At 40.3% G+C, this 15,000-nt stretch overlaps 1 protein-coding gene across 2 annotated transcripts in view; it reads right to left on the bottom strand.

Annotated features, from left to right (window-relative positions):
* Positions 1–15,000, bottom strand: part of LOC119575040 (aquaporin AQPAe.a-like) — a 42,249-nt gene that overhangs the window by 9,735 nt on the left and 17,514 nt on the right. For both annotated transcript variants that reach the window (XM_037922395.1, XM_037922393.1), the window contains exons 2-3: positions 5,376–5,519; positions 2,344–2,553 (exon numbers count right to left, since the gene is read on the bottom strand). In XM_037922395.1, coding sequence (XP_037778323.1) covers positions 2,344–2,553; positions 5,376–5,519 — 354 coding nt within the window. The remainder of the gene's footprint in view (positions 1–2,343; positions 2,554–5,375; positions 5,520–15,000) is intronic.

Raw genomic sequence — 15,000 nt, 5'->3', positions numbered from 1 at the left:
TATAAGAAAAAAAAAAAAAAAAAAAAATCGCACACACACACACGCGCGCACACACACACACATGTACATGGAATGCATTTCTATTCTTCAATGATATTCAGTTTATATTAAGTAACAGTCTGTCTAATATAAACAGAGAGCTACATAAACAACTGTAATTTCATACACAAAAACGCACATATGGAATATTACACACACACACACACGCACTCTCTCTCTCTTTCACACACACACATACGCACTCTCTCTCTCTCTCTCTCTCTCCCTCTCTCTCTCTCTCTCTCTCTCTCTCTCTCTCTCTCTCTCTCTCTCTCTCTCTCTCTCTCTCTCTCTCTCTCTCTCTCTCTCTCACACCTCTTACCCGCGACTCTCCTGCCAATGTCTGCATGCTGGTCTGTCTGCGTGTGTATCCAGTGTCAATATTGACAGACTGACCTTGCAGATACAACGTAAAGGTCAAGATGTACCAGATGATGCCATAAGACGATGGCATGGGTACGTGGGCATGGACACGGGTATGACACCAAGGTCACAAACCCATGGACATGACATGTGTATAGTCACGTGGACACCTATGACACCACAGGTATGCTACCAGGGACACGACACCAATGGGACACACGACACCTCACATACGACACCAAGGCAACACATGACACCGCAGCTACACACGACACCTTACAGACAGCACCATGGCTGCACATGACACCACAGTAAGAATCGTATACCAGAATAACAGCAACATTACAAAATGCAACGTATTCTCTGTTTCGGCATTTTGGTTATAATTAGTGATCTTGGCCAACACAATACCACACTACAGAAAGCTTCCTACGGTTTTACCCACGACGAAGATATGGTTATATTCATGGTAAAAAAGATGGGTATGCTTAAGGAAAGAGGAAGGTATACTCGTGGCTAAAGGTACGGTTAGACTGACCAACTATTTCGTTGGAATCCAACGATTATCAGTGACTTGGAACCCACCCGCCCATCCGTTTTGGTTACACTACGAAAAGAAGCACCAGCTCAGTCCACTGGATCGCAGCATCAAAACAAATCGTGTCCGCAGTCCCTCTTGTGGTAATATGGATGTTTTATATTCCAAAGGACATTTTCTTGGCGTACTTTCTCTAAAAGAGAGGTAATTGCTTCCGAATTCCACATTCTTTACATAAATATGACGAGAAGACGTTCTTCCTCTTCGAAAAATATGCGCGCTTGTTTATGTTCGTCCGTCAAATGAGGATGCAAGGTATATTGCATTGTTTTTCTTTTATTTTTTTTAAATAATAATTAATATAAGTATATATATGATTATTTATAATTATAATTAATAATTGTAATTTATTTATGTATATATTAATTATAATGCATAAATATATAATTAGACTAATGCCATGTATACTATAGACTCTCAACGAGTATGACTTTTCCACTGGAACATCGATAGATCGACGGGTTGCCCATCGCTTCGGACGAGTAGGCAAAAAAAAAAAAAAACAGTGGAATGAACTAATCGGTGGGCAAAATCCACTCAAAATTATTAGATTTCATGAATCGATGGCCAGTGTAACCACACCTTAAGAGAGGAGTCTATTCACGGCAAATCAAGGGCATACTCACGACAAAGAGGTAGGTATGTCCACGGCAAAACAAGAGCATACACACGACAAAGAGACGGGTATGCCCACGACAAAGAGGCAGGTATACCCATGGCAAAACTAGGGTATACTCACAACAAAACAAGAACACACCTACAACAAAAAATCAGTCATCATCAAAGTCATCAATCATCCCCAACAAAGTCATCAATTCTCACAAAACAAAAACGCACCCACAACAAAGTCATCAGTCATCCCCAAATAAAAAACACCCACACCAAAGTCATCAGTCATCCCCACAACAAAAACGCACCCACAACAAAGGATCCATTTATCATCACAACAAAAAAACACAACAAAAAATCACCCACAACAAAGTCATCAGTCTTTCCCATATAAAATAACACCCACATCAAAGTCATCAATCGTCCCCATAACAAAACAAGAACACTCAAGAAACAAAAAACACACCCACAAGTCATCAGTCATCTCCAGATAAAAGAACACACCCACACCAGTCTATTCCCACAACAAAACAAGAACACACAAAAAAACACAACAAAGTAATCAGTCATCCCCACAGCAAAACAAGAACACAACCACAACAAAGTCATCAGTCATCCCCACAGCAAAACAAGAACACAACCACAACAAAGTCATCAGTCATCCCCACAGCAACAAGAACACAACCACAACAAAGTCATCAGTCATCCCCACAACAAAACAAAGCTATACTCACGGCGAAGAGATGACAAGTGGTGATCGACAGGCCAATGGCGAGAGGAGCTGACCCCTTCACGTCATTCCTTCGCTCATCACACGCCCCGAAGACGGTGATGACTAAGACGAAGGTGATGAGGAGCTCGATGCCCAATGCCTGGGCCGTGTCAATCTTCTCATTTCTCAGGGTCATGCCGAGGGACCCCTGGATGTCTGCGGGGGTCACGCCCTAGGGGTAGGAGAGAGGGAAGAGGGGTCACGTGGGTGGTGGCGATGGTGATGGCTGTGGTGATAATGGAAGTGATGGTGGTGATGGAGGTGATGGTGGTGGTGATGATGATGGTGATGTGGCGTGGTGCAGGAACACGGGTGTGCTCTCTATAATTATCTCTATCTTTTTTAAATTTATCTATCTTGTAATTTGTAAATATACCTATATATCTACTCATCTATATATTTATATATCCATATATCTATCTATCTATCTGTCTTTGTCTATTTAACTGTTATCCACCTATCACTCACTATCTTTATCTATCTATCTATCCTTTGCTTCTCCTGTTTTCACTCTCCACCTCTCTCTCACTCTCCCCTCCTTCCGTCGGATGAACACACACATAATGCTTATGAATCACGTGGTATGTATGGTTTTTCCCCACCATGTACCTGGAACTGTGACATTATCCCTAAAAAGGTAACGTGTGTGTGTGTGTTTGTGTGTGTGTCTCCCTTTCCCTCTCCCTTTGTCTCTCTCCCTCACTCCTTCCCTCTATCTCTATCTCTCGTCTCTTCCTTTTCTTCACCTACCTATCCCCCTTACCGTTTGGTTGCTTAGCACCATCCAGGCGGTAAGCAAAACACTGTCTGAAAGATGACTTTGCATTTTATCATGCTCGAGAGTTACCAATTTGCATTTTACTCATTCTTTCCTATTTTCTTATTGTATTTATCATTATTATTACCATTTTCTTACATCAGTTCCTGATCGATTGAATGTGGTAAAACACTGTAAGATAAAAAAAAAAAAAAAAAATGGTTGTGAGCATGTATAGTGAAGGAAAATTATTCATTTGTATTACATAGTGAGTGATCAAAGTTTGCATAACAAACATTTGAGTTTGGTCAGACGTGCCAAAGGAGAGAGGAGAAGAGAGAGAGGAAGGGAAAGGAAGTGAAGAAGAAGAAGTAGAAGGAGGAGGAGGGGGAGAAGAAGAGAAGAGGAGAATGAGAGGGAGAGAAAGGAGATGAAGAAAAAAAGGAGAAAAAGAAGGTAAGAAGAAAGAAAAGGAGGAGAAGGATGACGAAGAGGAGGAGGAAAAATGGGAGAAGAAGAGAAGAGAAGTAGGAGAGGGGGGGGGGAAGAAGAAGAAGAAGGAGAAGAAGGAGGAGAAGAAGGAGAAGAATAAGAATAATAAGAAGAATAAGAATAAGAAGAAGGAGGAGGAGGAGGAAGAGGAGAAGAAGTGGAGAAGAGAAGGGAAGTAGGAGAGGGAGAAGAAGAAGGAGAAGAAGAAGGAGGAGGAGGAGGAGGAGGAGAAGTGAAAAAGAGAAGAAAAATAGGAGAGGGAGAAGAAGGAGGAGGAGGAGTAGTGGAAGAAGAAGAGAAGAGAAGAAGGAGAAGAGGAGGAGAACAGGAAGAAGAAAGAAGAAGGAAAAGAAGACAAAAAAAAAAAAAAAAAAAACAGACGAAAAGGAAGCAAACACACACACACAAAAGAAAAACAACAACAACAACAACAGCTCGGTAACCCAACATGACTCTCCGTCTGCCTCCATATCACTCTCTGAACACATGAAAGAGCAAATTCTTTCACCCCACGTAAGCCTACATGAATAACAATGAAACCTGTCCATTAATGTTCTCTGAATGAGGCGCGTGACTGATACCCGAGCTGAATCTTAATCTGCTGTTTCTCTACCACAATTAAAAGCTGGAGATTGAGTATACAAGTTTGGCTATCTTAAGCCATTTTATGTCAAGGAAACGTGACTTAACACCTTAGGCGAAAAGAAAAAATATATATCACAGTTATTACTCTAATGAAGGAAGGAAAATGAAAGACAGAAAGAAGTTGAAGAAAGCCACTAAATATGGTTAATCAAAAGCCAAAAATGACTTGCTATACTGTAACCCTTGTATCTCCGTAACGCACACCCCATTAAATGCTAAATAAACCCATTGAATATAGCCCATAAGAAACTTGAAGAAACATGAATTATATTACAAGGTGAATTATATTACAACCTATTTGATATAACTAAGCCACCCAAACTTACCTCTGGCGTGGCAGCTTAAGGAAAAATAGAATGAAAAATTATCAAAAAACAATTTCATAACAATATATATCCCATAAAGAACTTAATTAATTATATCAATATATACTAGTATACATAACACACAATATAAAGACAATTTAAGGGGGAAAAAAAATCAAGCAATTAAAAACTAAATATCTACTTAAAATATCGATTATTAAGAGTTAAAGAGCCCATTAAATATTACCCATTAAGATCTAAGCCATACACCATTTAAATCTAAATGTATAATCTAACAGCCCATTAAGAGTAAACTAATGAATGATGACACTAAAATCTAAATATATAGACACCAATGAAAATCAATTATATATGGAACATTAAGAGCTAAATTACCCATCAAGTATGGCTCATTAAGAATAAACAATGAATATAGAACATTAAACACAAGTACTTAAGAAATAATTATCCCTTCTTCCTATATTTAAGAGTTAATTACCCCCTCCCCTCATTAACACACAAGTAAGAGTTTTACGCCCTTTGCCCTCTTTTAAAGATAATTGAGAGCTAATTAACCCTCTCTTCCCCCATTTAAAGACAATTAAGATCTAAATACCCCATTTAATCAAGCAATTAAGAGCTAATCCTCCCCTCTCTCCTCCACTTAAAGACAATTAAGTGATAATTACCCCTCTCTCCCCCATTTAAACACAAAGAATTATATAGGCTAGTTACCCCCTCTTGTCCCCATGTAAACACAAACAATCGAGTGCTAAGAACCATACGGCGACTCACCTTCAGAATGGCAGCCCCTACGATGGCACCAAGGCACTGGCACACGATGTAGATGAGTGCCCGGATGACAGAGACATGACGAGCAACAAGCATGGCGCATGTCACAGCTGGGTTGATATGACAGCCAGAGACATGACCGACGGCCTAGAGAGGGAGAAAGAGAAGGGGGGGAATTATGATGAATGAATGGAGAAAATCGGGAAAATAGACGATTAAATGGTATTGGATGTGGAGTTGGGTGAATGGGGGTGGAAGGTAGAGGGGAGGGAGAGGAAGGAAGGAGGGTGAAGGAAGGAAGGAGGGGAGGGAGGAAGGAGGGAGGGAGGCGGAGGGGAGGAGAAGGAAGAAGGAAGGGGAAGGGGAGGGGAGGGGAAGGAAGGAGGGAGGTGGAGGGGAGGAGAGGATGAAGGGGGAAGAAAGAGGGAGGGGAGGGGAGGGAGAAAGAAGAAGGGAATTTGAGGGGAAATAATTGTTCATAATTGTTCCTATTATTATAATAACGATAATGATAATAATAATAGCAATCTCTGTATTCGTCTCAAAATAAAACATACAAAAAAAAGTAAACAAGACAACTCGATGCAAAACAAACCAGAATCAAACAAACAGAGAGAGAGAGAAAGAGAGAGAGAGAGAGAGAGAGAGAGGAGAGAGAGAAGAGAGAGAGAGAGAGAGAGAGAGAGAGAGAGAGAGAGAGAGAGAGAGAGAGAGAGAGAGAGAGAGAGAGAGAGAGAGAGAGAGAGAGAGAGAGAGAGAGAGAGAGAGAGAGAGAGAGAGAGAGAGAGAGAGAGAGAGAGAGACGCTGACACCTGCATGCGTGGTTCGAGGTGTAACTTGATGCTCAAAGTGTGACTTCAGCGCAAGTCGTTGCCGGAAGTGTGTTTGTGGGGAGGGTGGGGGGTGGGGGTAGGGGGTGGGGGTAGTGGGGAAGAGTTGATACGGAGGAAGAGGAAGAGGAAGAGGAAAAGGAGGATAAGAAGGGGATGAGGATGAGGAGAGGGATGAGGAGAGGGAGAGGGAGAGGGAGGAGGAGGAGGAGGAGGAGAGGGAGAGGGAGAGGAGAGGAGGAGGAGGAGGAGGAGGAGGAGGAGGAGGAGGGAGGAGGAGGAGGAGGAGGAGGAGGAGGATGGGGGGAAGGAGGAAGAGGAGGAGGGAGAGGGATGGAAGAAGGGAGGAGAAGGAAGAGGAGAAAGAAGAGGAGGAGGAAGGGAAGAAGGAAGAATGGAGGAGGAAAAGGAGTAGGAGGAGGAGGAGGAGGAGGAAGAGAGAGAGAGAGGAAAGAAGGGAATTAGAGAGAGAGACTTATTATAGATATAATATACCTAATTTTCTATTTCATCACCTGAATTTCCTTTTCCTTCAATGATTTTTGTATTCGTGTATACTTTTTTATGCATGCACGTATGGCTGTGTGCGTATAGTTTATCACGCTCACAAAACATAAAAGGGAAGAGAACAGACGAAATAATAGATAAATTGATATTATTTCATCATAAACATATTCAACAAACAACAAACCGATACTGCAATATACAAACCCCACGCGCCTGCAATGCAACTTGACAAACCACAGTGTTTTTTTTTTATCAACTTCGAAACCAGTTTAATGCTTTAAAAAAATAAACAGCGAGATTTGCCATTTTGGTTGTTTTTCTTGTTGCAAATTTTATCAATTGCAAAGAAACGGTAATAAATTTGTACGTAAGAGATAATAAGAAGTACGTTTTAATAATAATTATTTTGTGTAATGTGTGATAAATCGTCTATCGTTATTGCCAGTTTAAAATAATTTCGGTAAAATAGTTCATATCTCTCTTTCATCACAAATAACATTATGAACGATAAATGGCAGTTAATGATGGTGATAATCATCATCGTTTATTTAAATTATATACAAATTAACTCATCTCTCAATCTATACATTTTATCAATCCGTTTTCCTTTCTTAATCACCCTTCATTCAGTAAATTTACTTACTTATCAATGTTTTGTCCATTCAATCGCATATCAGTGAAAAATGAATGAAGTAAATATAACCATTTATTCATCAGTCCAACCATTTCATCTTTTATCCATTTATCTATTCATTAATCCATTCATTTTCGAAATGACTACATTCTTTCAGGATTTCAGTTACAAATTCATTCTCATATTTTCAACTAAAGATATCTGATAGTGTTCTTTTTATTTATCAAGTTAACTCTATATTCTCTTTCTCCTGTTCTGTTATTTATCTCTCTATTTGTATTTGTCTATATTTTTACCATCTTTCTCGCACTCTCTGTTTGTCTGTCTCGTCTCGTCTCTCTTTCGTAGCCTCCCTCCTTCCTTCCTTCTCTCCCTCCATCCCTCTCTTTTTCCCTCCCTCCATCCCTCCTTCCCTCTCTCTCCTTCCCTCCCTCCCTCTCCCTCTCCTTCCTTCCCTCCCTCCCTCTCCCTCTCCTTCCTTCCCTCCCTCTCCCTCTCCCTCTCTTTCCTTCCCTCCCTCCCTCCCTCTCCCTCTCCCTCCTCCCAAGGTTGAAATCACACAGTCCCCCAGCATAGAACACTTGAAGGTCACTGAACACCAGGTCTATATGTACTCGTACCTGTTATATATCCTTTTTACACGGGGCATGAATAACAAATCTGGGACGGTGTTATGCAAGAACAAAAGATTTTATTCCTTTTCTTTTATTCATTCTTTCTCTCTTCTTCTTCTTCTCCTTCTCCTTCTTCTTCTTCTTCGTGTTGTGCAAGTGTACGATAGATTTGTGTTATCATTTGCGTGTAAAATGCTTATTATCTTTTTTTTTTTTTTTTTTTTTTTTTTGTACAGGATTTGTGTAATAATTTAATTCATAAAAAAATGTATTATATCATCTACAGAGGTTTTGTGATATCAATAATACAAAATATGTGTCACTATCTTTTATTGCTTGTTCTACATCGTGTAATAAAAGATTATCTTTAATATTTTTTTTCTATCTTTATCTTATCTATGGTATATTTGTGCTCTTAGGGATGTACAGAGATTTGTTTTAATTATTTAGAGTATTGATATTAAGGATATTTTGTGTTCGTCTGTCAACCTATATACCAAAAAGATTGTTATATTTTTAAAATTAATGTCTGTGTATTTATAATCGCGTTATCTTTTTATACTAATTTCATCTCTATATCTTTTTATTTCATTATTATTATTATCTTTTATCTTCTTATTGTCTCATTTATTTCATACAATTCTTTTTTATTATTATCGCCTTATCTCTTATCACCTTATTCACTCTTTTCCTCTTTATCACAATATCATTTTATCATTTTAATCAATCTTCTTTTATATCTGCATCTCCTTAGTTTAGAATCTAATCATATCTGCTGTATATAATCATACCATATCTATCTACATCAAAGTATATCTAATCATGTCAAATTATATAGAATTATATCGATAGATATGTAGTTATGCGAAAGTATATCGAATTATATCTATAACTAGTTATATAAAAAATATATATCGAACAATATCTAATCACATCGAATTATATCTATATCTAGTTATATAAAAAATATATCGCATTATATCCAAGCATATCGAATTCTCTCTACTTAAGGTCAAAGTTTATCAAATCATATCTATCTACGTCTATTTTTTCTTTTTTATTTATTTATTTATTTATTTAAAGACAAGTTGAACACTCCGAGAAATTTATAAATAACAGAAAATAATAGAATGTAAATAAGAATAGGATGTGTTCGTCTGCACCCGAAGAGATTCTGATGCGTCACTGTTTTTCCAGGGAATCGAACGTTGCCCTTACTCCTCCCCCCCCCTGATCGATGTTCTCTTCCTTTTTTTTTATTCTATTTATTTTCCTTTCTCTCCTTATTTATTTATTTATTTTTTTAATGTGCCTTTTCTTGTCTATTCTCTCGGCTTCGTCTTCTGCTTCCTTTTCCTTCCCCTCCTCCCCCCTATCCCTCTAACCCCCACCCGTACCCCCTACTTCTCTCCTACCCTTCTTGCCCCACCCCTACCCCCTACCCCCTACCCCCCTTTTTTTCCCCACTCCTACCCCCACCCCTACCCTCTACCCATCCCCCTACCCCTCCCCTTACCCATCTTACACCCCCCCCCCCAACCCACAACAAGAAAAACAAAATTAAAAACAAATAAAAACAAACAAACAACAACAACAACAACAAAATATATATATAAACAGCAAAAAATATCGAACAAAAAACGAAAAAAAAAGAGAGAGAGAGAGAAAAAAACAACAACAACAACAACACAATCAGCAAAAACAACGACAACAAAAACACTAACACCAACGACAGTGGGCCTCCATCGCAACCGAATGCTAATCACGAACACAATAGCTGATTTTCTGTAGGCCTATACGTAACCTGGCCTTGGTGGGGGGAGAAAGAGAGAGCGAGAAAGAGAGAGAGAGAGAGAAGTGAGAGAGAGAGAGAGAGAGAGAAAGAGAGAGAGAGAGAGAGAGAGAGAGAGAGAGAGAGAGAGAGAGAGAGAGAGAGAATAGAAGAGATAGATAGATAGATAAACAGATAAAGAGAACGAGAACGAAAACGAGATAAAGAGAACGAGAACGAGGGAGAGAGAGAGAGAAGACGGTATAAAAAGATAGAGAGAGGAGAAAAAAAACACTTATCATAATCTTCGTTTTTTTTTTTTTTTTTTTTTTTTTTGTTCAAGGAAGAGAAACAAAAATTATGTGGGGGGTTGGGGGGCGGGGGTGGGAGAAAGGGTTGAAGCTCTAGCAAGGGTGATATTTCAGAATCATGGGGAGGGGGGGGGGGTTATGGGGGAGGCAGAAGGTAGGGGGGAGAGCACGGAGATGGAGAGATGGGATGAGTGGGGGGGGTTGGTCAGGGGAGGAGGTGGGGAGGAGGGGAGGGGGAGATGGAGTGAAGGGGAGGGGGGAGCAAGGGGAAGGTAGAGGGAGCGGGACAGGAGAGAGAGAGAGAAGGAGAGAGAGAGAGAGAGAGAGAGAGAGAGGAGAGAGAGAGAGAGAGAGAGAGGGAGAGAGAGAGAGAGAGAGAGAGAGAGAGAGAGAGAGAGAGAGAGAGAGAGATAGAAGTGAGAGAGAGAGAAGAGGGGGAGGGGTGGGGTGGAGGCAGACGGAATAGAATAGATTTTTCCTTGTCACGCTGATGAAAACTTAGGTCTCGAGATTATAGCGTGCTGGACTGTAAATAGAAAAATATACCTAATACGAAATATGATAAATATAGGCATGTGAAAGGGACATGCCTACACAGAACGATGATTAAAATGTGGTAATAAGATTCATTTGAAAAAAAAAAAACATATATATATAAAGAAAAAAAAAACATTCCTTCGACACACACACACACACACACACACACACACACACACACACACACACACACACACACACACATAACTATATATAATATATATATATATATATATATATATATATATATATATATATATGAATATATATGTATATATATATATATATATATATATATATATATATATATATATATATATATATATATATATATATATAAAGCAATATAGGCTTAAACTATGAAACGTTTTTCCGACTGACCTAGAAAAAAAAATCTTAATGGCACTTTAACGATGTTTTCTCCTCTTCGTTCCTCACACACACACTCTCTCTCTCTCTCTCTCAGTCAATCTCTCTCTCTCTCTCTCTTGTCTCTCTCTCTCTCTTAGTCTCTCTCTCTCTCTCTCTCTCTCTCTCTCTCTCTCTCTCTCTCTCTCTCTCTCTCTCTCTCTCTCTCTCTCTCTCTCGCACTAACTCCCGCCATGTACAGACAGAGCAGCTCTGTTATTAAATTGTCATCATACTTTCATAGTCATAATACTGATAACACTGTCACAATATGCATAAAACTATCATAACACACTTAATACTACCACTGTAGTTGTAATAATGGTAATAATAACAATAATGATGATGATAATGATAATAATTAGACTGTAAGAACAACTACAGTGATAACAACAACAATAATAAGGATAATGATAATAATAATGTTAACTATTACAATGTCATAACCGCAATAAGAAAAAAAAATCAGTATCCCCCTAAAAGAAGAGAGAGAGAGAGAGAGAGAGAGAGAGAGAGAGAGAGAGAGAGAGAGAGAGAGAGAGAGAGAGAGAGAGAGAGAGAGAGAGAGAGAGAGAGAGAGAGAGAGAGAGAGAGAGAGAGAGAGAGAGAGAGAGAGAGAGAGAGAGAGAGAGAGAGAGAGAGAGAGAGAGAGAGAGAGAGAGAATTATGCTCAGAAATCAAACAGGAAAAAAACTACAAGGAAAAACTGACAGCGTGGTTACTGAAAGGTTTCTCTGTTCGTTGCAGAGCGGCGTGGACAGCAACACAATGCAACAGGCAAAGCCAAGTCACGTATGTAAACTCCAGTGCATGGTTGGGTTGTGACTAACTTTCAATTACAGACTTGATAAAGAAAAAAGGAAGAAAAAAAAGAAAAAAAGAAGAAGAAAAAAGAAACAAGGAAAAAAAAGGGAAAAAAATCTCCCTTATTTCGATTTTCTTTTAAGTTTATGAAGGATAAAGATATAGAATTATGGAGATCGTCAGTGTAGTAAAGGATTAGGCGGGTCATGCATGGCGAGTTGTGTGCATGACTTGTAAGACTGGAAGTGTAAACATGAATGGAATGCAGTGGAAGTGTAATAAAAAATATCTCTACTTTTTCTTCCTCGCTCATCGCCATACCTCTCCTTCTCTTTCTCTTTTCTTCTCTTCTTTCTACTCCTCCTCATTCTTCCTCTTCCTCTTCTTCTTCACGGAAGAGGGAAAGCGGTAACGAACACACCAGAAAATACCAAAATCATCATATTTAAGTTTCATCATCATTATCATTACTCTTATCATCATTCCAACCATCACTATCATTCTTGAATCATCATTATTATCATTATCATCGCTATTATAACCATCGCATTCAACATAATCATCATCATTACATTACTATCATCACTCGACGCATTAAAATCCCCCCAAGCGGTTTAACAAGGTGATTAGATAGTATAGTACTTGTTATCAATAAAATACTTCAGATCCTCTACAAATAAAACACTTCAAGATTTGAGACAATTATACATTCCTCTGATATTTCAACGAAGACGATAAGAGACAAAAGATGGAGATAAAGAAATACTTTTGGAATAATTTTAGGAAGTCTTCAAACTTTAAACTCAAGGACACAGCACGGGTAAGTAGTAAAATACACCGGTATCTGTACAGTGTTTTTTAAAGGTTAATTGCCATAGAATAGGGATTTGCATTAGTCTTTAGTCTGTGTGTGTGTGTGTGTGTGTGTGTGTGTGTGTGTGTGTGTGTGTGTGTGTGTGTGTGTGTGTGTGTGTGTGTGTGTGTGTGTGTGTGTGTGTGTATGTATGTGTGTGTGTGTGTGTGTGTGTGTGTGTGTGTGTGTGTGTGTGTGTGTGTGTGTGTGTGTTCGTTCGTGCGTGCTTTTGAGTGCGTGCGTGCATGCGTGTCATCTACCTAATAACCTATCTACGTCTCACCCTGTTCCACTTTTACTCTTCAAATCCTTCTTCCACGTTATTCTCACACCGAAACGCCAGTTATTTGCAATGTCGCGGTTATCTTCACCGCAAAATATGTACGTGCGAACAGGTAGGCGCGGTCACTCTTAACTCGCTCTGCAACGTTCTGCAATTACGGAGCAAGGAACGAATCGCTTCAGAATGAAAGAAACAGAACGAAAGAATCTGCAAGAGTGAACGTAGTGGAAGGAAATTCAACCCTAGAATCACTAAATTGTTTGAACGACCAGACACGTGAACAGTCTTTGCTGTACATGGCAATTAGTGGATGACTTTTTTTTTTCGTATTTTTCTCTCTTTTGTTTTCGTTGATATGTTTTTTCCTTTTTTTATATAACTAGATAAGCAGATAACTTTTTTTTTCCTCGATTTTTTTTCTTTTTTTTTTCTTTCTTTCAATTTCTCTCTCTCTTTTTCTTAGTGTCTATTTTCTTCGTTTTTGGAGAGAGATTCCTTTGTTGTTGAGTTTTTTTTTTTTAATAGATGATTCAGGTTTGTTTGATTATTAGAGTTAGTAATGTTTATTCATCTATCTGTCTATCTGCATCTCTGTGTATTTGTCTATCTTTCCAAATTTGTACAGCTCTCTTTCTTTCTTTCTCTCTCTCTCTCTCTCTCTCTCTCTCTCTCTCTCTCTCTCTCTCTCTCTCTCTCTCTCTCTCTCTCTCTCTCTCTCTCTCTCTCTCTCTCTCTCTCCTTCTCTCTCTCTCTCTTCTCTCTCTCTCTCTCTCTCTACTCTCTCCTCTCTCTCTCTCTCTCTCTCTCTCTCTCTCTCCAATTACGTTTTTGAACCTTTTAGCAACAGAGTACAAAGATCACCACCCATTATTTATCACACAACAAAACATTTGTTAATACACTTATCAAGTATTAACACCAAAGAGCAAATACAATAATAATGAAAATAAAAAATAACCACAAAAAATACAACACGATAAGAACACAAACCGACATGTTGGAAACTCGACAGAAAACCGAAACTGGGTTGTAATAACCTTGATTTTTCTGTTCGCGGTTTGGTGAGGGAGAGACGGTTTGGTGAGGGAGAGGCGGTTTGGTGAGGGAGAGATGGTTTGGTGAGGGAGAGACGGTTTGGTGAGGGAGAGGCGGTTTGGTGAGGGAGAGACGGTTTGGTGAGGAAGAGGCGGTTTGGTGAGGGAGAGGCGGTTTGGTGAGGGAGAGGCGGTTTGGTGAGGGAGAGGCGGTTTGGTGAGGGAGAGGCGGTTTGGTGAGGGAGAGACGGTTTGGTGAGGGAGAGGCGGTTTGGTGAGGGAGAGGCGGTTTGGTGAGGGAGAGACGGTTTGGTGAGGGAGAGATGGTTTGGTGAGGGAGAGGCGGTTTGGTGAGGGAGAGATGGTTTGGTGAGGGAGAGGCGGTTTGGTGAGGGAGAGGCGGTTTGGTGAGGGAGAGGCGGTTTGGTGAGGGAGAGGCGGTTTGGTGAGGGAGAGGCGGTTTGGTGAGGGAGAGGCGGTTTGGTGAGGGAGAGGCGGTTTGGTGAGGGAGAGATGGTTTGGTGAGGGAGAGACGGTTTGGTGAGGGAGAGATGATTTGGTGAGGGAGAGACGGTTTGGTGAGGGAGAGGCGGTTTGGTGAGGGAGAGACGGTTTGGTGAGGGAGAGGCGATTTGGTGAGGGAGAGGCGGTTTGGTGAGGGAGAGGCGGTTTGGTGAGGGAGAAACGTTTGGTGAGGGAGAGGCGGTTTGGTGAGGGAGAGGCGGTTTGGTGAGGGAGAGGCGGTTTGTTGGTGAGGGAGAGGCGTTTGGTGAGGGAGAGGCGGTTTGGTGAGGGAGAGGCGGTTTGGTGAGGGAGAGGCGGTTTGGTGAGGGAGAGACGGTTTGGTGAGGGAGAGGCGGTTTGGTGAGGGAGAGGCGGTTTGGTGAGGAAGAGGAGGTTTGGTGAGGGAGAGACGGATTGGTGAGGGAGAGACGGTTTGGTGAGGGAGAGGAGAGTCGTATGGGATAAGGAGAGTTGGTGAGGAGGAGGTGGGGGAGGAAGAGGAGTGAGGGAGAGTGGGAGGTGAGAGGAGGGTGGGGGA

This window comes from Penaeus monodon, chromosome 7 (assembly GCF_015228065.2).
Source record: "Penaeus monodon isolate SGIC_2016 chromosome 7, NSTDA_Pmon_1, whole genome shotgun sequence".
Taxonomy (NCBI): domain Eukaryota; kingdom Metazoa; phylum Arthropoda; class Malacostraca; order Decapoda; family Penaeidae; genus Penaeus; species Penaeus monodon.
Note: the sequence above shows the minus strand (reverse complement) of the source record. Positions and strands in the feature narration are given on the sequence as shown.